The following is a 27,022-nucleotide window of genomic DNA, read 5'->3' on the forward strand; positions in this document are numbered from 1 at the left end:
GAAGTCATAGACCTCAAGATCTTTTCAATGATCACCATTTTCTCTTTGTGAACCTTATTTTATTAGCTATGATGAGAGTTCTTCCAAAGTAGTCATTGACTTATTCCCCAGCGTTTATGTGTATCACTTCAAACTCTTTACAAAGAGCTTGCAATTGGGCACGCTTGACACATGTCGTTCCTTGATATTTCTGCTTCAAAGAATCTCATATATCCTTCGCGGTATCCTTCTTCAAGCACCACCACCTAACAATCTTCATCTCAAATCCTAGGCTTGGACGAGATCCCTCTCTCTTCCTTATTCTTTTCCTTTGCACAGTAGTGCCTTTACTGTGCAACCCTTTCTTTAGCGAGTTATCGCTGTTTTCGGCGAAGGTAAGCCATGAACTTCTTCGATCTTCCTCCCTCGTGGTCTAAAGTACTTGTTTGACGATAAATAATAACTTTGGTGAATGGTTTAATCACAAAAACTGCTACGGGAATTTTTTTCCATATTCGGGAAAGTGGGAGTCCGTGACTGTTTGGCCACTTTCAAGCCATTTTTCAAGCTAGCTCCTATCATCATTGGGTCTCGAAAGGGTATAGATCTCTTCCCTACATTTCTAACTTTACATAGGATCTTGAATCACTTGATTTGTGGTTGTATCGAGCTCGGAATTAGCTCTGGGAGTCAAATGAGAAACCTACAAAAATTGCAGAAATTGTGAGATCCCACATTGCCCAAGGGAGTGGATCATCTATGCCTTATATGTACATTCCCACCTCTAATTAGCACGAGGCCTTTTGGGAGTTCATTGGTTTTGGGTTCCATCGGAACTCCAAAGTAAAGCGAGTTCGCGCAAAAGCATTCCTATGATGGGTGACCCACTGGGAAGTTCTCATGTGAGTTCCCAAAAACAAAAATGTGAGGGTGTGGTCGAGGCCCAAAGCAAACAATATCGTGCTACGGCGGAGGCGGGGCCCGGGATGTGGTGAGGGCCCGGGTCAGGATGTGAAAATTTGGTATCAAAGCTAATTCCTGGGCGGAAGGGTGCCGACGAGGATGTCAGGCCCCTAAAGGGGGTGGATTGTGAGATCCCACATCGCCCAGGGGAGTAGATCCTCTATGCCTTATATTTACATTCCCACCTCTAATTAGCAAGAGACCTTTTGGGAGCTCACTGGCTTCGGGTTCTATCGGAACTTCGAAGTTAAGTTAGTTCGTGCGAGAGCATTCCCATGATGGGTGACCTACTGGGAAGTTCTCGTGCGAGTTCCCAAAAAAAAAACCGTGAGGGCGTGGTCGGGGCCCAAAGCAAACAATATCATCCTACGGCGGAGGTGAGGCCCGAGATGTGGTGGAGGCCTAGGTCGGGATGTGAAAATTTGGTATCAAAGCCAATCCCTGGCCGGAAGGGTGCCAACAAGGACGTCGGGCCCCTAAGGGGGGTAGATTGTGAGATCCCACATCGCTCAGGGGAGTGAATCCTCTATGCCTTATATGTACATTCCCACCTCTAATTAGCACGAGGCCTTTTGGGAACTTACTAACTTCGGGTTCTATCGGAACTCTGAAGTTAAGCGAGTTTGCGTGAGAGCATTCCCATGATGGGTGACCCACTGGGAAGTTCTCATGTGAATTCCCAGAAACAAAACTATAAGGGCGTGGTCGGGGCCCAAAGCGGACAATATCGTACTACGGCGAAGGCAGGGTCCGAGATGTGGTAGGGGCCCTGGTCGGGATGTGACATGAGGCGAGTATAGCATACTCGTGGGCTCATGAAGCACACGGGCCTCCATTGGGGGTACTGTGGATGGCGGCGCCAGTGATTTTTCCGGCCAACTTTCCGGTAACCCAACTTAGCGCGTGGTGAGTCGGGCCACCACCCCGTGGCGGCGCATGCGATGGTGAGTAGGGAAACCCGAGGTCTTTCCTTTGGTTTTTTGACATGGCAAATTTGAATCTGCCATTCGTTTTACCAAAGTTCGTCATTTTAGTAGAGTGTTAACGAATGGTCCCTAATTGTGTTTAGGTGCATTGGTTGGTAGTGATCCCGTCCTTCCTAGTTCGAATGGCTTTTCGGTAGCAGAATATTTGTGAGTGGACCCCTTCTCAAATTGCATGTTTTTATAAAAATATTAGGCTTGCATTCATGGAAGGCATATTTTTATAATTCTACATTTCATGAATTAATTATGTTTTATGATAAGTTTATGAATTTCTAAATTTATGTTTTACAAAGAATTTATGATTTATTTAATTTGTTTTTTGAAGTATTTACGATTTATCAGTTTAAGGTTTATGAAATTTTATGCTTATGGAAATCATGTTTATGGAAATGCTTATGATTTCTGATGATGATGTTTTGAGCCCTAAGCTTTGGTATGAGATTTTGAATTACATTTTATGTGCTTAATTAGTGGGTAATCATACAACATATACACACAACACGAGTATGTATACGTTTTTGGCCATAGGACACAATGGAGGAGTAGTGAGATATTTACAACATACTCCCAACTTCACTGGCGAAACCAGTGTCGGACAGCTTCACCTTCGAGTGATGGGACCTACCATGTTTCTTCACTGGCGTAACCCAGTGTCGTACAACTTCACCCTCAGGTGATGGATATGCATTCGAGCAACTACGATGCCCCTATATAAGTACATTAGTGTTTTGATTTACGAGCTCTTTTAGTTTTGTCTTTGGGCGATTTCAATACCACTTTTAGATATGATTTTATTATCTATGAACGTTTTCATGGCATGTAGAGTTTCGGGAAAAACCTATTACGTATTATTATATTGTTTTCAAAACGGGGGGTTACTATGTGCAAAAAGAAAACGGTTTTCTTATTATTACTATTATTATAAACTCTGGTCCACTCACCTTTTGTTTTTGTGCCCCCTTCAGGACCTAGTGACGAGGAATACGACTCGAGCATCGAGGCATTTCCCTTCTAGTGATCTTGTTTTCTCCTCACTACGTATGACCTTTTTATGTATAATTGTAACTTTATGTCCTTCATTTCGCTAGCACTATTGTTTAGTAGTATGCTCTGGACATATTCATGCATCCTTTGTTTCGAATTGTTGACAGTTGGATATTCTCCTTATATTATGACTAACGTTATATTATTATCATTTCTTTAGCGTTTGTATATTCTTTATGATTATTGTTTCTCTTTTGACTTTTCGATTACATGCTTCCTTGTGTTCATGCATATTCATATAATTATGACTTTCGTCATGCTCGAGTGTCGGTCAGCACGTGTCATGCAGGTGTCATTTGGATATTTGGGTTGGGGCGTGTCCATCAAACCTCGAAATGGCAGGTTGCACGAAGCTACTCTCGTATGCCATGTATTTTGTTCCTTCATGCTAGTAACTATGTTGCAGGCTTTGATCAAGCCCCGTGATGGGGCTCTGATACTAAATGTTAGAATAAAAAAAGGATGGAAAAGAGCTCTTGTAAACGCAAAGTCTGATTACACTTGTAAATTGGGAGAATTCTTATTGAATTGAAATAACACTAATGACTGTTAAATAGCCTTACAATGAAATAGGAAAAAAAAAACAACAACCCACGATTTTACATGGCCTAGAATCCCTCCTATACTTGAGGGACAAGATTGTTTTTCCCTTTCTGACTTGTCATACACCAACATTCTAGGCCATGTAAATTATTTTTAAATTATGTGCTTCTTGAGGTCGTGGATCCTTGTTTCCCCGTTGAGTATTTGACTTAGAGAGTTAAAAATAGGGATGCCAACTACTACGCATGCAATTACGGCACCAATACGAGAGAGCAGAGAAGCAACAACGGTACCATCGTTGCCAAACAAAAAATAGTTAACCATACTTTGCCTGGGCCGCATGGGTTCCACTGCTATCAGGGCTGCATAAAATGCCGCCAACATGCCAGCAATGGAATAACTAATAAGACTCGTAGGTGTGGGTAGATGGGTTGACAGGACAGATATAGGACTGTATTCGTTAAATATCGCCGACACTGAGAGAGCGAAGCAAAGCGTGTTAAAAAACATAAATACTTTGTAAGCTCCTTTTTTTGTTAAAACTGGTGTTCCATCGTCTGTAAACCCTCCAGGCGGGTTCAAAACGGCCGAAAATGTAACGGTTGCAATGACCGTCGCTACCAGAAGTTTCGAATCATTTCTATTGAAGGTCTGAGCCAAATAAGCCTGCAAGTTTTCTCTCGTATTTTTAGTATTGACCGGTGTCTCAGACGTACTGCTTTCCCCTTGGGATCCAAATTTCTTGAACTCCTGCTTGATTTTTTGTTGATAATATGGCACGGTAACGACAACGTCTCTTGCCAGGCAGTTCAAAACATTGCGACTTTTTACGATTTCCTAAAACATAAATAAAGTACTACACTTTTAGTAAACATATACAGGACTTAAGAACAATAAGGTAACGAATTTGGATTTAGATATGTTCTGCGTTTGATTCTATCCAATATAAGAAAATAAAATAGAGAGTTCAAAGTTGAAATCCAAGGGAAATAAATAAAAGATTCTTCCCGTGTTCTCGGCGAGCAAAATGTCGCTAACTTGCAAAAATTCTTTATTGATAGCAGTTCTGTTCAACCTCCTGTCTCTCCTTAAAATAGCAACGATTTCACTATTTTCATGAATAGCAGCTAGATGCCAAGGAGTGTTTCCATCATTATCTGCTTCGTTTATAAGTCTCGCAAGCCTAGGCGTCTTCAAAACGTACTTCACAACATTTATCTTTTCGCCTAAAACTGCTGCATGTAGAGCTGTTTGGCCCTTGTGATTGACACAATCACAAATATCAGGACAACGTCCGATCAACTCTTCAATTATTTGGGTGTGCCCTGCATATGCCGCGACGTGGAGAGCTGACATGCCAAGCTCGTCTTTGATGTAACAAGCAAATTTGAAAGTTTTGCAATTTTGAATCAGTAGTTGAGCTGCTTTAAGGTTCCCTCTCAGTGATGCGTAGTGTAATGGAGTCCACCCTATTTCATCACGAACTTCGACCATCCCAGGATTTTTGGTAACCATAGATTGCACAATTCCTAAAATGTTGGTATAGAAAAATTAGAAATTGTGTTGCGGGAATCAAGTATATATATGAAAATAAGGCATACCAAGTAACGAGTCCCTTAAGAAGGATCTTGCGCAACGGTAGCTGGACTGAGATGCATATCTCAATCATTAAGGATATATTATCGACTGTCAATATGTCATACTCGATAACTAAGTTGATTATACAGTTATATGTTGATGGGATTCCGTGCATAAGAAGGGTCTAGTACGGTAGTACCAAGCAATGTCATGAAGTTAATTACCTTTCTTGGCGAAGGGTATACGAGTGGCTGCTGCGTGCAAAGCGGTCACACCATTTGTTCCCTGAAAAGAAAGAGATTCATGATCCGGAGTCTTTTTTAAAATATAATCAGCAATGCTGGTAGACCCGGCTCTAACAGCTAGGAACAGGGGTGACTCCTTGGTGCTGTAAAATGAACAACACAATTCAGGATCAGCACTCAGCAAAATCTTCGCTACTCCAGCATGATTGTATCGAACAGCAACATGCAGTGCTGTATCCATTTCCAAATTAGGCATTCGGAGTAGCTTTTTGTAAGCTTCACCGTCAGTTGGTTCCTTTTCTGGATCAAGATCAACCACTTCCATAGGTTCCGCTTTTATGTGCTCAATGAGGAACGTTACTACTTCACCGCAACCTACTCTCGCGGCAACATGTAGAGGAGTTTCGCCATTCTTGTTGGTGGCCCAAAACCGGGGAGATTCGGGAATTTTTTTCACTTTTTTGAAGAAGTTTATTTGCTTGAATTCAGCTGCAATGTGAAGAATATTGTTCTCTTTAGGTGTTTTCTGAGAGAGATCAGCTGTTAGAAGTCCTTCCAAGAAGCCAACATCACCAGTTGCAGCTGCTTCATACAGAGAAGGATTCATGCTTCCACCTCTCTCTCAGATTTCCTAAAAAGTATAACGTTGAAATAAGAACACAAATGCAAATTGCAATGGAGGATTTGTGAACCATATATAGGTTCACTTACAGGAGGTTGCCAATTGCATGCCAAGTAGGCAAGTAGCCATGCCAAGTAGGCAATGCCTACTACCATTCAAAACACTTGTGCCGTCCACCATTCAAAACACTTTGTTTATTTTTTCTTCTCTTCTTGTCAGTAACCCATTCAAAACTTTTATTTTTTATATTATTTTTCTTTCTTTTTCCCACATGGTGCCGGGCACCATTCAAAACTCTTTGTTTATATTATTTTTTATCCTTTTCGGTGTCAGAAAACATGTGCTTGTGTTTATCTCCTAACATTTTTTAATCTTAGATTTTTGTCCACTACAAACCTTATCCAAAGCAGATGAGAGACGTGAGGCAGGGAAGGACAAAACAGACTTCTTGCTGTAGCAAAGTGTGAACAGTACGGAACCAAAGCAGAAACCAAGTGCATTCCCGCTCTTTAACTGTTGGTGAACAGTACACGCTCTCACATAATGAACAGTGCCAATCAACTGGACTTTAGCATGTATAAATATATATACACACACATATATATTATGGTTGTTGTATTTTATAGTTAAATTTTATTAATAATTTAAAAAATTAAAATCATCGAAATAATTTTTTTTTAACGTATCAAAACGATTTACCAACGTGTCATCCTCGGATAAACTTGTTAAGGATACATTATTAATAAGTTCTTATCGTGTAATCCAATAACAACCTAATTAATTATTGTGTTGATCCAAAATTCTTTATTTTTATGTTTATGTGTCGTGTTAACAAATCATGTAAAAAAAATGTCCGGTTTACTTTTCAACTTTAAATTATTAATTCGTTCAATGTTGGTGTCTTTGTCTTTTGGGTTAAAAAATGCACTGTCAACTATCATTGTCATCGAATAGTCTGTCAGTCTTCCAAGGAAACTTGTAAGTATTTTCGTCCGGAAAACTGCCAAAACCAAGATCACAATTTCTGTCAAAGTATTCCATAAACGTGAATAATTAGTGAATTAATGCGTTATATGAAAATGCATACATTTACTATTTGGTCTTGGCAGAAATTGTGATGCAATTTCTGGAACGAGAATTCTCTCCGAATTCTCTTTGTGAGGATTCCGAAAATTCTTCAATCATGTCTGTTCATCATATATGATATGATCATTTTTTGTCAGGTATTATTTGTATTTAATTTTAAATAAAAAAATTAAAATACTTTCTGACAGCACGATATATGATAAACGGATACGATTAAAAGATATATGGAATCTTCACAAAGAAGATTAAAAAAGAATCCTCATTCCGATTTCTGAATGGACTTGTCAAAGTCCCGTGTTGTCTCCTACCATGAAATTCAAACATGTCACATGGGCTCAACGCACTTAGCTTAAACTAGAAAATGTGTGCGTGCTTTGTTGCGGACATTGAATGTATTATCCACAGACACACGTGAATAATTTCCACACAAAGTAACTAAAAAGATGGGGTATTACCTAAGAACCAATGAAGTGAAACTTTGCTTGCTATGTATGGATATGCATGCTATAAGAAACCATTCATTTGTAGATCATATTGCGTCATCAGTATTATACTCATACTCTCAGGTGATCAGCCTACTACATGAGAAAAACACAGAAAAGGCAAATCACAAAAGTAGAAGACAACATTTGAGCATCTAGCAAGAATAGTTAGTTTTTGAAAAAATTGCTAAACAGTCTTACAAATTCAATTGTTAAATGTTACACTATGACCTAAGATAAAAATAAAGTATAGGAAACTTTAACGAAAAATCACATTTTTACACTAAAAAGTCAATCCTAATACTATTCCCTTTACCCTTTATTTTGTCTTTATCGTTAAAACTCAGTTTTCAAATCATTTTCATTAGTTTTCCTTAGTTTTCCTTGAAGTTATATAGTTCATTCACATATCAAAACAAAGTGCGATCAAAGGAAAATGATTAAGAAGTTGAAAATACAAAACTGGATTAGGCAACCATATCTTTTATCGGTAACTAAACAAATAATTTAGAATTGTACAAACCCGATTCTAGCTCATCTACCTCCTCTCATCCTCAGCTCTGTATTTCAAAGGCTGAGTAGCCACGTTTGGAGAAGTTATCAAATAATCACCATCTGAAGATTGAGAATAACCTCCATTCACATTGCAAATTTTTTTTTAGAAAATGGGACAAATTAACATATTTAGAGTTAATTATTCTGATGCAAACATTCTTAAGATAAATTAAGTAGAAAAAATGTAACGAATCCAATGAAAAAACAGAAGGAAAATGATTTAAAGAAAAGTTAAACTTTAAATACATCACATTAGTGATTAATCAACTAGATAGTTAGTCTCAAACCAGAGTCTCAATGATCTCGCAATACCAGGGACATCACTCTCCCTGTTAACTCTCAACTACCTCAACTCCATCACTCTCCCCCCCATTGTTTCTAATTCACCTCTCCTTCGAACTCTTCGACTACAAATTTATATATAGCAACTTGAACTGTCCATTTCAAATCATATATACATAGGCAGAAAAGCAAAAACTAAATTCCTGCCGCATAAATTAATTGGTAACCAAACAAAGAAAAATTCTTGGAGACTGGAACAAATCCAATTGAATTTTCATGAAACGTATACTTAAGTGCCCAAAATTTGAGTTTTACATCATATTATGTTCTTACAAAAACAGTTTCTCGGCTGCTAGGTAATTTCTGTGGCTTTTGATCAATAGTTGTACTTATATACCCAAAAAAATAAAATAGTCAAACACAAATGAAAGAAAGACCTATCAAATTAATAAGAAATCCAAGTTAGAGTTGTTAAAATTCACTTTTATCTATACAATTCAAACTTCCACACATTTGTTCATACACTTCACCAACTGTCAAACACTGCTAATTACCAAGATAGCAAGATAATGAATTCTGTGAACAAAAAAATGAAAAATGATATGCAATTTGAACTTACATGCCAAAGAAGCTCCATAAGAGTAGTAGCTTCCTACTTATTGCATGCATCAAAAGCATTGCAACCGCAGATCCTGAAAATTATCAAAATTCATCGAGTCAAGAGGCAATATCATAGTTGTGTGAAGGTGAATATGCAACCAATAATCTAAGATATACCTGACAATTTTGCAATTCCGTTGTAATTTCACACAAAAAAAATATCAAATTTTGATTCAAACATCAAACAAAATAATCCCACCTGTTACAGATTGGACCAACGAAATAAAGAATCTATTAATATGATTTTCAACCTAACTATAAAAAGGAGCTTTATAACTATCAATATAATTTCAACCCATCTGAAAAGAAACTGATTGTGTGTCATAAATTCTATGGGTAATTTGATTTTGCAGATTAAAAAGAATTGAAGAATACTAAAAATTACAAAACCCTATCACAACATACCATCAGCGATGAATTAAATCCAAATGTAAACTGCAGTTTCTTATAGAGCATATCCAAAAGTAAATTGCAGTTTCCTATCTCTCCGAGCATCTAAACAGAAACTGTAATTCAAAACTCTGATTTCAATAACCCAAAAAGTTTAAATTGCTTACCGTTCTCTTGACTGTGGATTACATTAAGTATATGGAGTTTAAAATTTAAAAACAAAAAGACAAAAAAACAAAAAAACAGATAACAAATAGGGAGTAAGATCAAACAGTGAGTGGTTCAATTAACCTTTTTCTGTTGGTCGCGTCTGTGAATCCTTTAATTTGCAGAATGAGCTTGGGAACTCTTCCCAAAACTCCCACAATCAACGCACCTGCGTCAAAAGGGAAAGGAAAAACAGTTGAATATTTGAACTGCACCAAACAGATTGATTGATAAAAAATAAACGAACATGACACGACCAATGAATTTCACCAAACGGGAAGTAATAAAATATTGGACACTGAATGAGTTGGAATAAAAACACAACTGCATTTTCTTATTCTTCTCCCACATTCATGAGGCTTCTTTTTCATCTTTTTCTCTTCTAATTTCAAAGAACACAACAATTAGCACAGCCTGCTATAAGGTAGAGGAAGCATATGAGTCTCCTCAAAATGGATGTCCAAGGCTGACCCTTATGCAGAAGGAAGCATGGGAAGCATAAATGGGATATCAAGAGACGATCTCAAGTAAATTTGCAACACAAAACCCAACCAGCAACAATTTGTTCATGACATCTTAAAACATCAAATTTCAAAACAGGACATTTAATGCAAAGAGCTCAAACTATAATAATTGGTGAATCAAATATTTTCTATTGAATTTATCCTTTCAATTGGTTGGTATTTTCGTTTATTCTCGTATCTTTCAATTGTCACCCAAAACTAACATCTGAGAGAGCATTGCACTTCTTATCTTTAAAAGCACGAATGGTGAACTAAATCAAAGAATAAGAATCAGCAATGAACTAAACAAAAACACACTTTTTACGAACATTATTCGCACAAAAATTAAAACTGTATTGAGAAACTCACCACCCCATTTCTAATGAATGACGTATGATGATAGGAACATCATACGGTGAATTGCATATAAAGTAAAACATCAAGTATACCTCGAGGCGACATTAGATACGATCATTATCCAATCTTCATCTTTGACACCAAGAGCACTCAGCATCTCAGAATTCCTCATCTCCCTACCCTCACATAGCAACTTCTGCTGCTGAAGTAGTACCCGTGTCTGCTCATACGCATCGAAAAACATCACACATTCAATATACATTTCTCTATTAATTAATCAGCTAACTAAATTTAAAATTAGTTTTCAAACCAAAAAAATTTCTAAATTTTTTATTTTGCAATCACACCCAGTTCTTCATCTCTTACTCTAAATTCCAATTACAAAAAAATCTAAACTTTACTTCAATTTAATATTGTTTTCCCCAAAAACAGCACAATCCCATAAAAATAAAGTTTAAAAAAAACAACAATAAATCATGAATTAAATTAAACTTCTCACCTCCACCTCCAACATAGCTTTCACATTCTCAACCTGTCATAAAAAAAATCAAATCAAATTCAAGTAAAAATAAAAAAGAGAACTTGAATAAAGCAACCCTAGTCCACCCAGTTCTTCGTCTCTTACTCTAAATCCCAATTACAGAAATATCTAAACTTTACTTCAATTTAATATTGTTTTCCCCAAAAACAGCACAATCCCATAAAAATAAAGTTTATAAAAAAAACAACAATAAATCATGAATTAAATTAAACTTCTCACCTCCACCTCCAATAGAGCTTTCACATTCTCAACCAGTCATAAAATAAATAAATAAATAAATCAAATCAAATTCAAGTAAAAATAAAAAAGATAACTTGAATATAGCAACCCTACTCCCCCTCCTTCTCCCTCTCCCTCCGCAATTCACGCGTGCACCCTCTCCCTCTGTAACCCTCCCCCTGTGAAACCCCTAAACCCCACGCATATGCCCTATATCTTGTGGCTACAACCTCACAAATCGTCCCCATCACCTCGATCCCATCGAACCACAAATCAGGCACAATTTATGAGAGTAATTGTAAAAATGGATAAAACACTTTCAATAAAAGTTTTATAAAAAAAGCTTTTCAATCCAACACCATCCAAAACCATAAAAGAACAGAATAAAGACACCAAAAGTAAAAAATAAATAAATTTCCACATATTCAACTTTCACAGTATAGAAACACACAACTTTCACGATATTAAAAAAAAAAATTGTTGGAGAAAAGGCTCAAAGGAAAAATCCAAAATTATTTACCTTGAGCATAAAGGGCTTTGAAAGATGTAAACAAAAGCCCCAAAAAACGAAGAGCATAGTGACCTGAAATAAAAAAATAAAAGCAAATTATACAACCGAAAGATCTAATGATATAAACAAAATACCCAAAATTATAAAAACTAAATTACAAAAAATGAAGAACAATGTGTTCTGAAACGAAAAAAAAAAGAAAATCATATGCCCAAAATTATAACGGACGATTTCATATTTTGTAGATAGATGACACTCCCTTTTGTCATGTATGATAAATATTCAAAGTTATAACATCTCAATTCCACATAAGGCAGTACACAAACCTTTGGAGAGATGCCAGTGGACAGTCAAAAGCTGGGTCTCGTGTTGTGGCAACGACTCATGCTGCTGTTCATCGATCACTGCAAAAGAACGCAAAGTTCTATATTGCTATAGTACATACTAGAGATTTATGCCCACGCGTTGCTGCGGGATTGGAAATTGTATCAAATGGTCTAGATTAAAACAATCAATTCAATCAAGATCCATATTCTCAACAAACAAACTGTAACGGAGAACGTGATAGGATTTGATCACAATGCACAGCGGAATCAACAACTAATATTCAACACTACACAATCCAAAACGGTAATGATATTAAGTTTTTTTTTAAACCTGATTGTACTAAGTGATTCTTTCAATAATATGATAAATTAAATAAAATGATCACTACCAATAGTTTAGATTACAACAATCAATTGAATCAAGATCCAGACTCCAACAGGACAACTAAAAGCAAAGAGTTGAGAGAAGAAACAACACAAATGACTGGTTCCCCGAAAACCATTTAAGTAGAGTTAAAAAAAAGGGGTTAGTCATGACCAAATTTAAGAAGTCACTAAAACCAAAGCTCAATTGCAAACCTCCTTGTATTCCATGTATGCAATGACTCTACTAATATGTTCACAGTCATGTTGACCTGTATAAAGAAAAACTCATTTAGTTCATAGCAAATTGTGAGTCATTCTGAATATAAAAACTTGCTTTTTCAATCACCCATCTAAATAAAAAAATCAACTCCAAAATTGATGGTCAGAAGTATAACTAAATGAAATGGGAAAACAGTTCAAGAACCTGCCAATGTCAAGTACTATGACTTTGTGGGATTAAAAATTGTATGAAAGATTGTGTCATAGAATATTACTAAAATTTACATTGAAAACGTTAGAAATTTTTTTACATACAATATACTCATTTACAAAAGAAAACAGAGCCACTGAAACGAACAGGGATATCAACCAATCATCGCAGTACAAAACCAGTAAATACAGCATTCACAGAACTGAGTGACTCTTACACAATCCAAACATAGAATTTTAGCTTGTTGGTATCAGATGATTAACTCTAATTACACTAACGCGGACACTATCTCTGAAGAAAACTAAAGAGAAGGACAAAAGTTGTGAAGAGTTATCAACCAAAGTACAAAGACCATAAAGCATGAAATGTTAAAGAAGAGCAGATTTCCTCGCAACTGATGCATATTGCTGTCATAGCTCTGAGAATAGCTAACCAAACCAATCTAACTCTAAAGGCAGCCATCATAAATTAGAAAGCTCATTCGACAAAAGGCTATATTAAAAAAAGGTTCATGTATATGCCCAATTATACAAACAATTTTGCTAAGGAATGCCTTTCCAACCTCCTCCTACAGCAACAGACTCTGCATGTACAATTTGATAGTGTTTCTACCAGATAATATAGCCAATGGGATTAACAATCATTAAAGTTGACCCTCCACTACAACTATACATTCTGCTATACATTCATTCTCTTGCAAAACGTTCAAAAGGATGATAAGAAAATCTTGTGTATATAAATTATAGCCGATGGTATATGTCAGTTCTCTTCTACCATTACAACCAATGAGATATATACATTCTCTTCTACCATTAAGATATATAAGAAAATAACTATTTAACTGAAAATGAAGATCTAAAAGCTAGCCACTGTACATGTTCTGTCCATTCTATTCTACCATTGAAGCATGCATGTTAAAAAAAATTTGTAAATCTAAACGCTTATTTCAAACAGAGCATGTCCATTCAGCTCTTAAAACCGAAAGAAAAGATTTAGGTTTCTTTCTTACCCAAATCCACCAATTTGAATCAAATCTCTGCAACCCTTCCAATCAAATGCAAATTAATACAACTCTGCAATCAATAAACAAAACCCACATAAAAAATTCAACAAAGAAAGAGAATCCAGAAACCAAACCTATCAATCAATTCCTAAATCAACAATAAAAAAAAATCAATAAATTAGTATCTAACTCCACAAATAAACAAAGCCCATATCAAATAATTCACAAAAATTTATTACAACTAAAGAATTACCTTCCAAGGGATGGAGATTCCAAGTAGGCTTCCAATAATGATCTGATCGATAAGAAAATACTTGTAGGTCATGGGATATCACTTTGAGATTTTCATGGTTTACCTTTTCTTTTAAAATGGGTTAATACGTGATCATCCAGTCCTCCAACTTTCTGTTTCTCAATCTTCTGCAAGAGGATTGAAATCAGAACCATTAAGTTTCAGAAGAAACAAAGTCGACAGGAAAAAAATGGTGTCTCCTACATCAAACAATGAAAATGCAAATTCCTTGGGCGTAAAAGAAGGGAAGCGTGGAATGCTTACTCAAGCTCAATTGAAGTTGAAAGGGTCAGAGACAGAAACAGAAGCCAAGGAGGAGAAATAACGGTCAACGCCAAATTTGTGGGTGAGGCGAGTTCGAGAGCGATAGATTCAGATTTTTTTTGTTTTGAATATATATACAACTAATTTACCATTCAATCATATTAGTGGAAAACAATTAAACCGTAAAATTAACAACAATTAAATCTTAGGAAGACCAAATTTCCTGTAATTTAAAAAACCCATATGAAAAGCTGTAGACAGTCACCATCCAAAACCGTAAAACAACACAACAAAGACACCAAAATTAAAAAATAAATAAATCCCACAGATTCGACTTTCACACTATAGAACACACAACCTTCACAATATTAAAAAATAAAATTTGTGGCAGAAAAGGCTCAAAGGAAAAAACCAAAATTATTTACCTTGAGCATATTAACGGCTTCCAAGCTTGTACACAGATTCCCCAAAAAATGAAGATCAAAGTGACCTGAAACAAAATACAGAAGCAGATCATACAACCAAACAACATATCTAAGGATATAAACAAAACACCCAACATTACAAAAACTAAATTCCCAAAAACGTAGAGCAACGCGTTCTGACACGAAAAACACAAACAAATCATCGACCCAGACAACGGATCTAATGATATAAAGAAAATACCCAGAATAAGAAAAGAAAAGAAAAAAAGTCATTCACAAATCCCACCCCAACATGGAAAACTACCAAAAAAAAAGTCATTCAGAAATGAAGATAAATAGAACCTTAATATGGAAACTGAAGCTTTACCTGCAGATCGGCAACGGCAAATGAAATCCAGCGGGTACCTCTAGAGTGAGAGAGACTTACAGGGATCGCAGACAAAAACAGAGAATAACACCAAAAAAATGGGTACTGACTCGGGTTTTAAACGCAAGATGCAGCAACTATTTATTTTTCAAAGCGTTTTAAACGCAAAAAATTTGCACAGATGATTTGGCTAAGAAAAATGAGAAAGATGAGAAAATCGAAAACGGAGAAAACGAAAGCTTGAGAGAGAAAGAAAGGCAGGCGGAAAAACAGGGTGAGGGGTGAGGGGTGAGGGGTGAGGGAGAGAGAGAGGGGGACAGATGGGAGAGGCAGAGAGCAGTGAGGGATGAGAGAGAGTGACAATGTTGGGAGATGGGGAGTCTCAGGGGTGGAGAAAATATTAGATAGCAAAAACCAAACACACTTTTCATATGTTCTAATCATTTTTTTTCTCTCTAAACCAATTTTTTTATTATTTGTTATCCTTTTCGATGTCAGAAAACATGTGCTTGTGTTTATCTCCTAACATTTTTTTAATCTTATTTTTTTGTCCAATACAAACCTTATCCAAAGCTGATGAGAGACGCGAGGCAGGGAAGGACAAAACAGACTTCTTACTGTAGCAAATTGTGAACAGTACGGAAACCAAAGAAAAAACCAAGGGCATTCCCGCCCTTTCACTGTTGGTGAATAGTGCACGCTCTCACATGATGAACAGTACTAATCAACTGGGCTTTAGAGCAGCTCCAGCGGGAGCTCGTGCTCGAGGGACAGGCTGCGGAACAGGACTTGATTGCCCGAGGGAAGAAGTCCAGCGTTGGCTGACGAGGGAGCCCAAGCAGGACCGAGCGCCAGACCCGTGGATTCGTGCCGGCCCGAGCGCCCAAAGGGGATGTGACGTGGGTTGACGTCCCTGACATCAGCCACAATATAAAATTAATAAAAATACAAAAATATTAATACAAAATACAAAATTAATACAAAATTTAAAAAAAATGAAAACCCAGGCTTCGAACTCAACGGCTCTCGCCGGAGTTCGTCGTCGAGGTTGATGATACACCCACAAACAAATGGCAGAGACTAAACCCAAGGGTTTCAACTCGAAACATATAAAAAAACAAGAGAATAACTCAAGCAATTGAAGTAGGGCAATAACCTCATCTGGGTTTGAGCAATGGAAGCTTGAAGCTCTCGGCTTCAATGGTGGATCACCCAAATGGTGCTGTGATGATGCATGCAAGGATATATTCGAATTCCTCTCATCCAGGGGATTGAGATTTCAGAGTTTGTTGGTTTGATTTGCTTCGGTTTCGAAGAAGAGGAAGGATGAAAAGGAAAATGAAGGATATATGGATTGGAATCTAAGCTTATGCCTTGGCGTCGGTCCATTTTTTTATTCATATGAGAGAGAGAGAGAGAGAGAGAGAGAGAGAGAGAGAGAATAAGAAAAGGGAGAGTGTTCTGGAAAAAAAATGAAAAGGAAGAGTTCTGGAAAAAAAATGAAAAGGGAGTGTTCTCTAAAAAAAATGAAAAGGAAAAGGAATAGGAAAAAGGAAAAAAATTAAAAATTATTTTGTATTATTTTATAGATAAAAAAACTAATATTTTATTACCTATTGCCAAGGCTATTCAAGTGCAACGGTAGAGATGCAAAAGGCAGTTACTGTTCATTAAGGGCGATTACTGTTCACATAGTGGATTGAATAGTGAATAGCCTGGGGAAAGGGCTCCTGGAGTAGCTCTTAGTATATATAAATAAATATTGAATCAATTCCAAAAGGGTATTTATAGTAAAAAATAAGCCTCATATACTTTTTCTTAGAATGTCAGCCCCATACTTCTTCGTAAAAACATTAACAGTAGCTATAGCCTGTAAAAATAGAAAATCAATTATTTACCTGCATCATCACAGAATGGCAGCCACAAAAATTACCCAGGTAAAAACTGAATGGAAAAATTACCTATCTAATGCCTTCAGAGAGGCATGAGATCTTTTATCAGTGCAAAATTGATTTGACATCATTTTGTAAAAAAAATTAGAAAGCATAAAATAGATGAAAATTAAGGCTTACATGGTGAACATTATTTTTTTGCTTGTCATACCATTGAATTTTTATTGCATTCGCAGATGATATACAGGGGTTGTCAAAGCAAAAGATATATGTTCTCAAATTGTTAATGGAAATGGAAACACAAAGGAAAACAGTTATTCATATCTAATGACCAAATAAAACAGGTGCATAATATATGTTCTAACCAAATAAAAGTAGGCCGACTTGGTACCATTTAAGAAAGCCCGATCCGCATTCACCACATCTACATATAGTAGCATTTATGGGAAACGTGAAAATCATTGTTGATATATCATATATCAACAACAATCCTTATAGAGATGTGACAACAAACCAACTTGAACGAAATGTAGTCAGATCGATTGGCGAAAGTTATTATCCATTTCGTATCCTGCTTTAGCACTGGAAAGAGATGCTTTAAAATATTTGCTGCCCTTTCACCCAACTATGAACAATCAAGAAAAGAAAATCATATTCAATAGAACAGTAACTACGCACGCCAACTCATAAAGATGTGCTGATGCAGTGATATCAGTGTGCATAAGATTAAGACGTAGCAGGAGTGGATGGATCATAATTAATAAGCATTAATCAGGGATGGAGAGAGAAAAAGAGAGAAAGAGAGAGAGATAGAGAGAGAGAATTATATCACAATCAAGGTAGGTTATCAACTATAATCAATCATCCTCATCCCTGAACCGTTATAAACTATCTCTAATTGGATCAATGGGGTCTGATCAATCTTGGCATAATGTACGGAGTAAAGTAAGCAATCAAGATGCTGAAATATTTAATTGAGATATAATACCTTGGTTGTGAAACTGTCAAGTATCAGATGTGGATAAACATGCATTCACGTGGCTTCCCTTTCTCCAGCCAAAACCACACAGCATCATGCTCATCCTCTGCGATTAAAATACAACAACGAAAAAATCAAAATGATAGCAATTCAAAATTTAAAAGAATCATTTTTTTTAAATGAATCAGTGAGCAAGCATAGATTTGCACATAGAAAGAGAAAAGAAACAAGGAAGATATGAATACCCACTCTCTGTCACCCATCTGCAAGCCCACCCACCCTGTCAACCAAACTGTTTGAGATGGACGAAACCCCAACCCCCAACTCTCCTAAGGATGCAATCAGAGCTTCGGGTTTCAGGAAGCAAATGAAAAACGAAGTGCGTTTTCATCCCCCACCCTTTCTACGATCGTCGACACGTGCACGAGAGAAGCGGTGGCAATTTCGTAAATAAATCAAAATTTTCAATCTGAAACGGAAAGGGTGGTGGCAATTTTGTAAATAACTCAAAATCCACCCCAAGTCACTGTTCATTTGTACAGTGCAATTTCTTCTTCTTCTTCTTTTTTTTTTTTTTGGACAAAGGCTTACTTTATTTATTGGGTAAATATCAGTTTACTACTCTCAAGTTTCGTGGTTTTCAACATTTGGTATATGAAGTTTTTTTCGTCTCAGAGTCATACCTAAAGTGTTAATTTTGGGACAGTCTCCTACATCTGTTAGTTTAACTATTAAATCAGCAGTTAACTGATGACGTGGCACCATGTAGACAATGACTGGGCGCCACGTGTCAATATAACGCCCACGTGAATATTAAAAAATTTAAAATTAAAAAAAAAATCTAGGCACCCACCCATTCTCCTTCCCCCCCTCCCTCTCCCTTCTTCTCCCTCCCTTCTCTTCCATGCACCCATCGTCCCCGCACACCCACTCATTCCCCTTATTCTCCCTCCATTCTCTCCTCTGCACCCACCCACCTCGCACACCCACCCACCTAAAATCAAACCACATAAAAAAACACAAATTTCCCCCCAAAATTTCTTACCATCCAAATACCCTCTGCTTCCCCCTTTCTCTCTCCTAGGTTTTATTTGTATCCCTTACATCCCACACTTTCTCGCGCTTTCCCGGAAAAATTTTCATCTTCAAATCTTCAACATGAGGCAATAGAAAGGTATGCCGCCTTATTGGGACCCGCCAACTCCGTTCGTCGAGCTTTCAAATGATTCAAATCGCAGCTGGTTTGGAGAAAGAGATCGCTATGATGAACAGCGATTTTGGATTGGATGGAAAATCGGATGCCACTGGAGAGGCTGAGGAAGCTAGAGCTCCGGTTTCCTAAGGCGCGTAGGTAAAGATGGAGCTAGGTTTTGCCAATGAAGCTTGATTCGGGAAGTAAGGTTGGCGGAAGATCTGAGGATGATAGGGCTAGGGTTGGTACAGAGAGTGAAGTTGGAAATGTAGATAAAGTGATGGAATCGAATGGTTTTGGAAGCATGGTGGCAGAGTAAAGGGTCACTCGGGTCTCATAGGGTTGGAGAGAGAGAGAGAGAGGGCGGATGGGTGGGTGTGCAATGTGAGTGGGTGTGCAGGGAGGGTGAGTGCAGAGGAGAGAATTGAGGGAAAATGAGGGGAATAGGTGAGGTGTGCGGCCAGGATGGGTGCAGGGAAGAGAAGGGAGATATGAGGTCGGAAATGAGGGGGAATGGGTGGGTGCCCAGAATTTTTTTTATAATTTATAATTTATAATTTTTTTAATATTCACGTGGACCCCATATTGACACGCGGCGCCCTAGTCATTTTTCACATGGGTGCCACGTCATCAGTTAACGGTTGATTTAACAGTCTAACTAACAGATGTATAAGAATGTTCCAAAATTAACACTATAAGTATGACTCTAGGACGAAAAAAAACTTCATATACCAAATGTTGAAAACCACGAAACTTGAGGGTAGTAAATTGATATTTACCCTTATTTATAACACAACATATTACATTATAGAAGGCTCAAATACAAGAAATACACAAACAAAAAGATGAACCTCTATAGTAACCTAACAGCCCAAAACATAGTTTTGAGGCCTGAACAGGAAAAACACCAAAGTAAACCCTAGCAGCTTCCTACCTCCGCCGTCAACCCGCTTACCAAACAAACAGCCTCTGCAACCATCACAAATCAACAGAACTAAAACCCCAAAGCTGGATGAAAACGTATGAAAACAAGACCCCAAAACAGAGCCCCAAACTCTTCCACAGTAGACCATAACAGTAGCTGACACAAATTGAAGGAAGCTAGCGGGACAAAACCTATTAGCATAGTGGCAACAAAGGCAAACCAAAGGAAGGAGGTGGTGTGAACACTCGAACAAAAGCTTTACTCACCTTCCAGGAGAAGCGTGAAAAATCACGTTGAAAAAAAGTGGGAGCCAAGCCGAACTGTGAAGTCGGAGAAGGATAAAGCCGATCCAGATTGGGGAACGTGGGGGAAAATGTAACACCCACCCCCATTTATAAAAATATAATTATGTAATTACCCCCAAAATATTATGAATCTATCAATTTTGGTCCTTTTTTACTACCAATGAAAATCTGAAAACATTGGATTCTTTCTTCCTCAAGCTGCCACGTGGCAGCACCCCCTTCACTCCTCTCACTTCTCTCTCTGTCCCCCCCCCCGTGATCCCCTTCCTTATTCTTCTTCTTTTTTGTCTGTCCCGTCTCTCTCCCTCTCGGATATCTCTCATTTCTCTCTCTCATCTCTCTCATCTTTCTCATCTCTGCACTGTGAACCCACACACACGCACACCATCGCACATGCTCGAAGTAGACACCCATCACCATCGCGTCCTGTTCTCTCTCTCTCTCGTTTCCGCCAACCCAAAAAACCAAAAAAATGAGCTCCGGCGAGATTTTTCAATCTCAGGTTAGGTAAGCGCCAAATCTTCCCTTTTTCGTCCTAGAATCTGGTGAAATGTGGTTTAATGGAGTTTATTTCGTTATTTTTGGAGGTTTTTAGGACGAATCGAACTCGGGTGTAGGAACACCCATTTCCGGCGAGCTGTGGGTGTCGGGGGAGATTCCGACCATCTTCGGCCGTTCCACGACGAAATGAAGGTATAGAATTACTCCATTCGTCTTACTCTTCGTTTTGGTACCTAGATTAGAGTCTAGGGTTGTGTTTGGTGGTCGGCCGGAGCTGTTGAAGCTCCGATGTTTGTTCTCCTGCGAGACCAGGCCTCCTAGGCCGGTTCCAAGTCAAGCAGGCCTTAGGCCCGTGTGGGGAGTCAAGCCCAAAATCCTAACCCAATTTCCTTTTTATTGTTTTTATTTAATTGTTATTTGTTTTAAGACCCTAAAGGCCTTCGGGCCGATAAGTTGAAGGCTTGAAGCCCGTGACCCAACCCAAAACCCTTTTTAGGTTTTGTTATTTTTCTGATTTAGAAAGAAGGCCTTGGGCCAATTAGAAAGTGGGTTTTTAGCCCTTTCCCTTTTAAACCCTTTAACCTTAGTTAAGCCCAAAACCCTTAAGGCCCTTAAGGCCCTTTCGGCCCAACCCAAAACCAAAGCCCAGTCTGACCTTTGACAGTTTGACCGTTGACTTTGACTTTGACCGGTCAACGGTCAGCGTTGACTTTTTGAGTTGACTTTTCGGGGTTTCAGGGCCTTTCCTAGGCTAATTTCGACGTCCTGGACCCGTTTTTGAAGTCTATTTTCCCAAATTCAATCGTTTGAATAGAGTTTGACTAAAGGTACTCCTTTATGTGATTAAGTGCAATTACTAACGGTGATTCCGTTATTCCTTGTTGGTATAGCTTTGCACCATCGGTGTAAGGTGAGTGGACCCCTTCTAAAATGCATGTTTTAATAGTAGAAATGCATACATGAAAAACATGATTTGATGATTACGTTTTATGAAACGTTTTGTGAGATAACATGCTTACTGATGCTACTTTGAATTATTACTATTTTTCCTATAACCCGTGTTCTTATAGAATATCTGATGGATGACGATATGATATTTAGAACATGTTTCGAACACCTCTTTATAGTATAGATGATGAATGACTTTATACTATGAAGTTGCCTTTCAACATATATATGTTCAATGGTTTTGTACTTACCTAGTGGTCCTTTACGCTACGGGATGTAGGGATAGATTCCGGTCCGTCCCAGACGACGATTTGGTGTTAGCATAGGGCCTGGAGTGTGTTTTCTCTGGCTATTTAGCACAAGGACGGGGAGCCGGCATGGGGCCTGGGGGTTATCAGACAATTCACTAATAATTATTATATATACAAGTTATGATTTGAGACACTGCACGACATGCTAGGTTTCGGAAAACCTATGTTGATCATTATATATGTGTTTTCATAAAACCTGGGGGTTAGTACGTTGATAACTGTTTTACTATTTATATATCAAATTGGTCCACTCATGTTTGTTTTGCGCCCCCTTCAGGGCTTAGAATCGAGGCATACAATCCCAATGTCAAGGCACTTCCACATTGGCATCTTCGAGTCTTCTTGGTGTAAGATCCATTTTTTTATTCATTCAATTTTATATTATTTCTTTTAGTATTCTAGTTAGTTGTATGCTCTGAACACGTTCCTTAAATGCATATTCCTCATTCTTTTACAATTATAAGTTTTATCTATTCCTTGTTTTCAGCATTTGCACTAAATAAATGGCTTTCGTCACCCTTGAGTGTCGGCCAGCACGTGCCTATCCTGGTATTCGGGGAATATCGGGGTCGGGGAATATCGGGGTCAGGGAATATCGGGGTCGGGGCATGTCAGAAAAGAGGGGGAAAAGGTGGAAGGAAGACAAAAGGAAACAGAAGGAAAAGGCGGAAGAAAAGAATGAAAGGGAGAAATTGAAAAATAGAGTAAAAACAGAGATAACAGATGTAGAGGGGTTTGAGTGGCAAACAGGCCACTGGGCGGGGGTAGAAGGAAGACAAAGGAGGATGAAAATCAACAAGAGAAGAAAATAGAAGAAGAAAAGGAAAATAGAAGAACATAGCAGAGAAGGGGAAAATAGAAGAACATAGCAGAGAAGGGGAAAATAGAAGAAAACAGAAGAAGAAAATGAAAAGTGGCAACCAACTCCAGCCGAAGCCGGAGTCGATGCTTGAGAAGGTGGACAAGTTGAAGACCCTCACCAAAGGGGGAAAGAAAACTCTCACAGAGGAAAGAAGGTCTCTCACGGAATGAGAGATTCACTTCTTCCCCTTCTTTAGATTAAAGTAATTTGGTGTCCATTGGTTTCTCAAGTGGAGATGAGGGAGAGAGAGATCGAGTTGGGAGTTTGGGAGATGAGGAGGGTAGGATTGCCATATTGAAAATTTCATTAATGACTACGGTTAACCTGTGTTATAAAATAGCTGGTTTTTTTAAGGGAGTTTTAACGAAACACTTCCGGTATTGTTCACTTAAATGAAAACGACAATTTTACTTTAAAAAGTCACTTTGACACTATTCACTTACAACACTTTTTTGTCATTTCGATTAAAGCTTAAAATTTTCAAGCCATTATCATTAGTTTTCCTATTTTAAAAAACATCTATGAGAGATGCTTTTAATAGAAATTTCCAAGGCCTAACTTTGAATATAATATTCCAGATGAAATAAGTCGTTTCTGCCAGGTGTTGACATGTGTCATGTTTGATGACTTTTCCAACTTATTTAGATTTTTTGTTTAGACACACGCTACGCGTAAAATTTATGTAATACATGAGCGTTGAAACTTTGATTTATCGGTCAACATTTATTTACTGAAATTTCGATGTCTACAGAAACACTTAAAAATAATTGCAAGAGTACAAGGTAGTTGTAGTATAGCAGCTCAAACAAAGTCGTTCTCCACAGGGATTGAATGAATAATTTATATTTAAACTAATCCTTAGCTAATTATTTGTAACAAAGTTTCGAAAATGTCGATTTTGGAATTTAAAATAATAAAAACAATTAAATAATTTGCAAAGTAAAATGAACTAAAAAGAAAACGATTTTAAAAATCAATTTAAGCACTAAAGTTCCGCCGTCACCATTAACAATCCTATGCAATTTTATGAATTACATATGAAATTCTACATACATGCTTTGAAGGTTAGGTTTTCCTAATATATATTTTCCTCGTGATGTTTGAGCGAAAACGTATATCTAACATGCAACTCATCTGTGATGTTCAAATCAAATATAAACATGCAAGCCTCATTAAGTTTTGTGAAAACCTTTTGAAAAACCAAGCAACCCTTAAGAGCGTGATGTTCACCTTAACTGAACGTACAATTACTAATCACAAGAAGCCATCCTCAATTTCAAGGTGATGTTCCAACATAAATTGCATTAAATTACTTGTCTAAATACCCTAATGGTCGCAAATCACTAAGACAATTAGATAGTTTAAACACGATAATTAATAATTCAAAGCAATCATACATTCATTCATAAGCAAATTAATAAAATCACATATTCATGTTAAGACTCATGGTCTCGCCCTAGCAAAAAGACTAGTTTCACATAATCATAATAAAAACTAAAGAAAATATCATTAACTAGAAAAATAAATGAAAACACCTTGTAGGTAAAAAATCTGAAATTTCCTAAAATAATGCGTCTCTCCAATCCTAATGGCTAAATAACCTTAATTGTACTACTAGAAAAAGTCTTCTAAAAACTAGGAAACATAATAGAATAAGATAACTTGAAAATACATTCATATTTTAACTTTGGAAAATCTGTCCATCCACAAAGAATCCCACATTTCTGCATCTTTAGGGCTCCAAAACAGGCCCAAAACAACTTGAATTAAAGATTAAGACGTCATTTTCAAGTTCCAAGAAGATCACAAGTCCAAAATTCATCATCTTGTAGCCCAAAAAGTCGCAAGTAAGCTCTATAGTCCGATTTGCCAGCATTGCGTGCTGGTATAAATTAATTCGCCGAGATCAGATGCTTAAGGATAAAATTACGAAATTTTGAACAACCTTCTTGACAGAATCACGAACCCACTTCAATTGGAATCACTCAAAAATTTCACCATTTGATTACTTAATGCTCAGAACAAGTTCGCACGTCCTACATTGAAAATAATACAAAGCATCAACATTTCACCAAAATAATAACCAAAATATACCAAGAATGGGAGCAAATATATAGTATAAAATCAAGGGAGACTTTGGATGTGGTCCCTAGTTATGAACAGTCTTTGACTGAAACCTTGTTGGTTTTCAATTTTTGATCCAAGTCCCTGAAATTAATTGATAATTTATTTCTATGTACATTACTATATTTTTTAAATTAAAAATTAAAATTTATAGTTGTTTATAGTAATGAGATTTTAAATAAAAAACCATAATTTGTGGGATTAAAAATATTAAAATATAAATATACTATTGTGTGTGTGTGTGTAAACATGGGTACATTCATAAAAAATAACCAAAAAATTATTGTATCAAAACATGGGTACATTCTTCAAAATAGGTACATTTAGCAAAAATAAAAATGGGTACAAATAAATAAAAAAGTATGGGTACAATACAAATAAAACTTTAAAAAATATGGACACAAAAAGAAATTAATATATGGGTACAAATTAAAACTGAAAGGAAAATTGGTACAAATTAAAAAAGGGTTGCAAATTAAAATGGGTACAAATTAAAAAAAAAATATGATAAAAAATTTAGCCATAAATATAAATATACTAATTGTAACATTTTTAATATTAAATGAATATATTTAGAAATAAAAAATATTTTATTATTGAAATAATTAATGATATTATTAATACAAAGGACCTTGATCAAAAATTGAAAAGTAATAAGGTTTTAATCAATAGAGTAGTAAAAATAGGGATGAAAACCTAATTACTCCTAAAATGAACTCATCAGTTACCACTAGAATAATGTAATAGACGACATGTGCTATACACACTAATTAATTTGGTCATTATACTACACATTTAAGCTAAAAACCGTAGTATAACAGCATACGAAATGTTATAAAGTGATGGATATATCTAATACATGACAGTAATACACAAAGGTTGTTTGGTAATAGCCGTTGTCGGATGCAAATATGTATGACGGTGAAAAAAATCGTTGTGGATTAACTTTATACTATGACACACTTGAGCACAACAATTTTGTGAACGACGGTATTTCACCGTCGTCCAGTTACTTTTTTTTTTATGATTATAAATCTTGATTCCACTGGTTTTGGAATGGTAACGATGATCTAGTAGAAAATTGGAAAGTAATGTAGTTACATTTTGTTAGAACCAAAAAGGATGGCAAAGAGCTTTTGTAAAAGCAGTCTGATTACAGTTGTAAACTGGGAGAATTCTTATTGAATTGAAATAACATTTATGGTTATTAAATAGCCTTACAATGAAATAGGAAAGGAAACAACAACCCACGATTTTACAGGGCTTAGAATCTGTTAAACATTAAAGTTGATATTTTGGAGAATCTAAATAGCCATGTATTTTTTGTTTTTTGTTTGTATGTGCTGGCAGTGTCTAGAATTATCTTTTTGGGTATTATTTATTAGGTCCAGCTTTATTGTCTCTTAAAGAGAAAAAAGAGGAGTCTTTAGAAAGAAACGAAAAGTCACTAGTTGTGCCTTTCCTCCTCCCTGTACCAGATCTTTTTTGTGTGTGCAGAAAATAGAAGTTGGAGTATTTTTTTATTCATCTCTTTAGCTTGTTCTTCTTTACATCTTTGTGTGTTGATCTTGGGCTAGTGTATTGTATTACACTATTGTTGTTATTTACAGAATCGTGGTGCATGACTAAGTCAGAAATGGAAAAACAATCTTGTCCCTCAAGTATAAGAGGGATTATATGTAGGGCTGGAAAAAAATCCCAAAAATCCCAAACCAAACCAAAAAAATCCCGATCCCAAACCAAAAAAATCCCAAACC

The 27,022-nt window shown here is 36.7% G+C and overlaps 1 protein-coding gene across 50 annotated transcripts; it reads right to left on the bottom strand.

The window, feature by feature from the left end:
• Positions 1–3,467: 3,467 nt before the first annotated feature.
• Positions 3,468–15,668, bottom strand: LOC103407625 (ankyrin repeat-containing protein At5g02620-like). Of its 50 annotated transcripts, XM_070821148.1 has the most exons (18): positions 15,227–15,668; positions 14,860–14,924; positions 14,132–14,298; positions 13,885–13,948; positions 12,659–12,714; positions 12,080–12,157; positions 11,763–11,825; positions 10,982–11,014; positions 10,575–10,702; positions 9,707–9,791; positions 8,985–9,057; positions 8,052–8,143; positions 7,502–7,621; positions 7,048–7,350; positions 6,357–6,960; positions 5,318–5,969; positions 4,517–5,044; positions 3,468–4,354 (listed from the first exon to the last, which is right to left on the bottom strand). In XM_070821148.1, the coding sequence occupies exons 16-18, from the start codon at positions 5,943–5,945 to the stop codon at positions 3,669–3,671; spliced, it is 1,842 nt and encodes a 613-aa protein (XP_070677249.1). In that variant the 5' UTR covers positions 5,946–5,969; positions 6,357–6,960; positions 7,048–7,350; positions 7,502–7,621; positions 8,052–8,143; positions 8,985–9,057; positions 9,707–9,791; positions 10,575–10,702; positions 10,982–11,014; positions 11,763–11,825; positions 12,080–12,157; positions 12,659–12,714; positions 13,885–13,948; positions 14,132–14,298; positions 14,860–14,924; positions 15,227–15,668; the 3' UTR covers positions 3,468–3,668. The 50 variants fall into 50 exon arrangements, 29 of the variants coding, with proteins under 29 accessions (XP_070677249.1, XP_070677251.1, XP_070677255.1 ...); XM_070821150.1 differs by lacking the exon at positions 7,048–7,350 and having other exon boundaries at positions 6,357–6,473; XM_070821154.1 differs by lacking the exon at positions 7,048–7,350 and having other exon boundaries at positions 6,357–6,473; positions 7,502–7,624.
• Between the last annotated feature and the right edge of the window lie 11,354 nt (positions 15,669–27,022).

This window comes from Malus domestica, chromosome 05 (genome assembly GCF_042453785.1).
Source record: "Malus domestica chromosome 05, GDT2T_hap1".
NCBI lineage: Eukaryota > Viridiplantae > Streptophyta > Magnoliopsida > Rosales > Rosaceae > Malus > Malus domestica.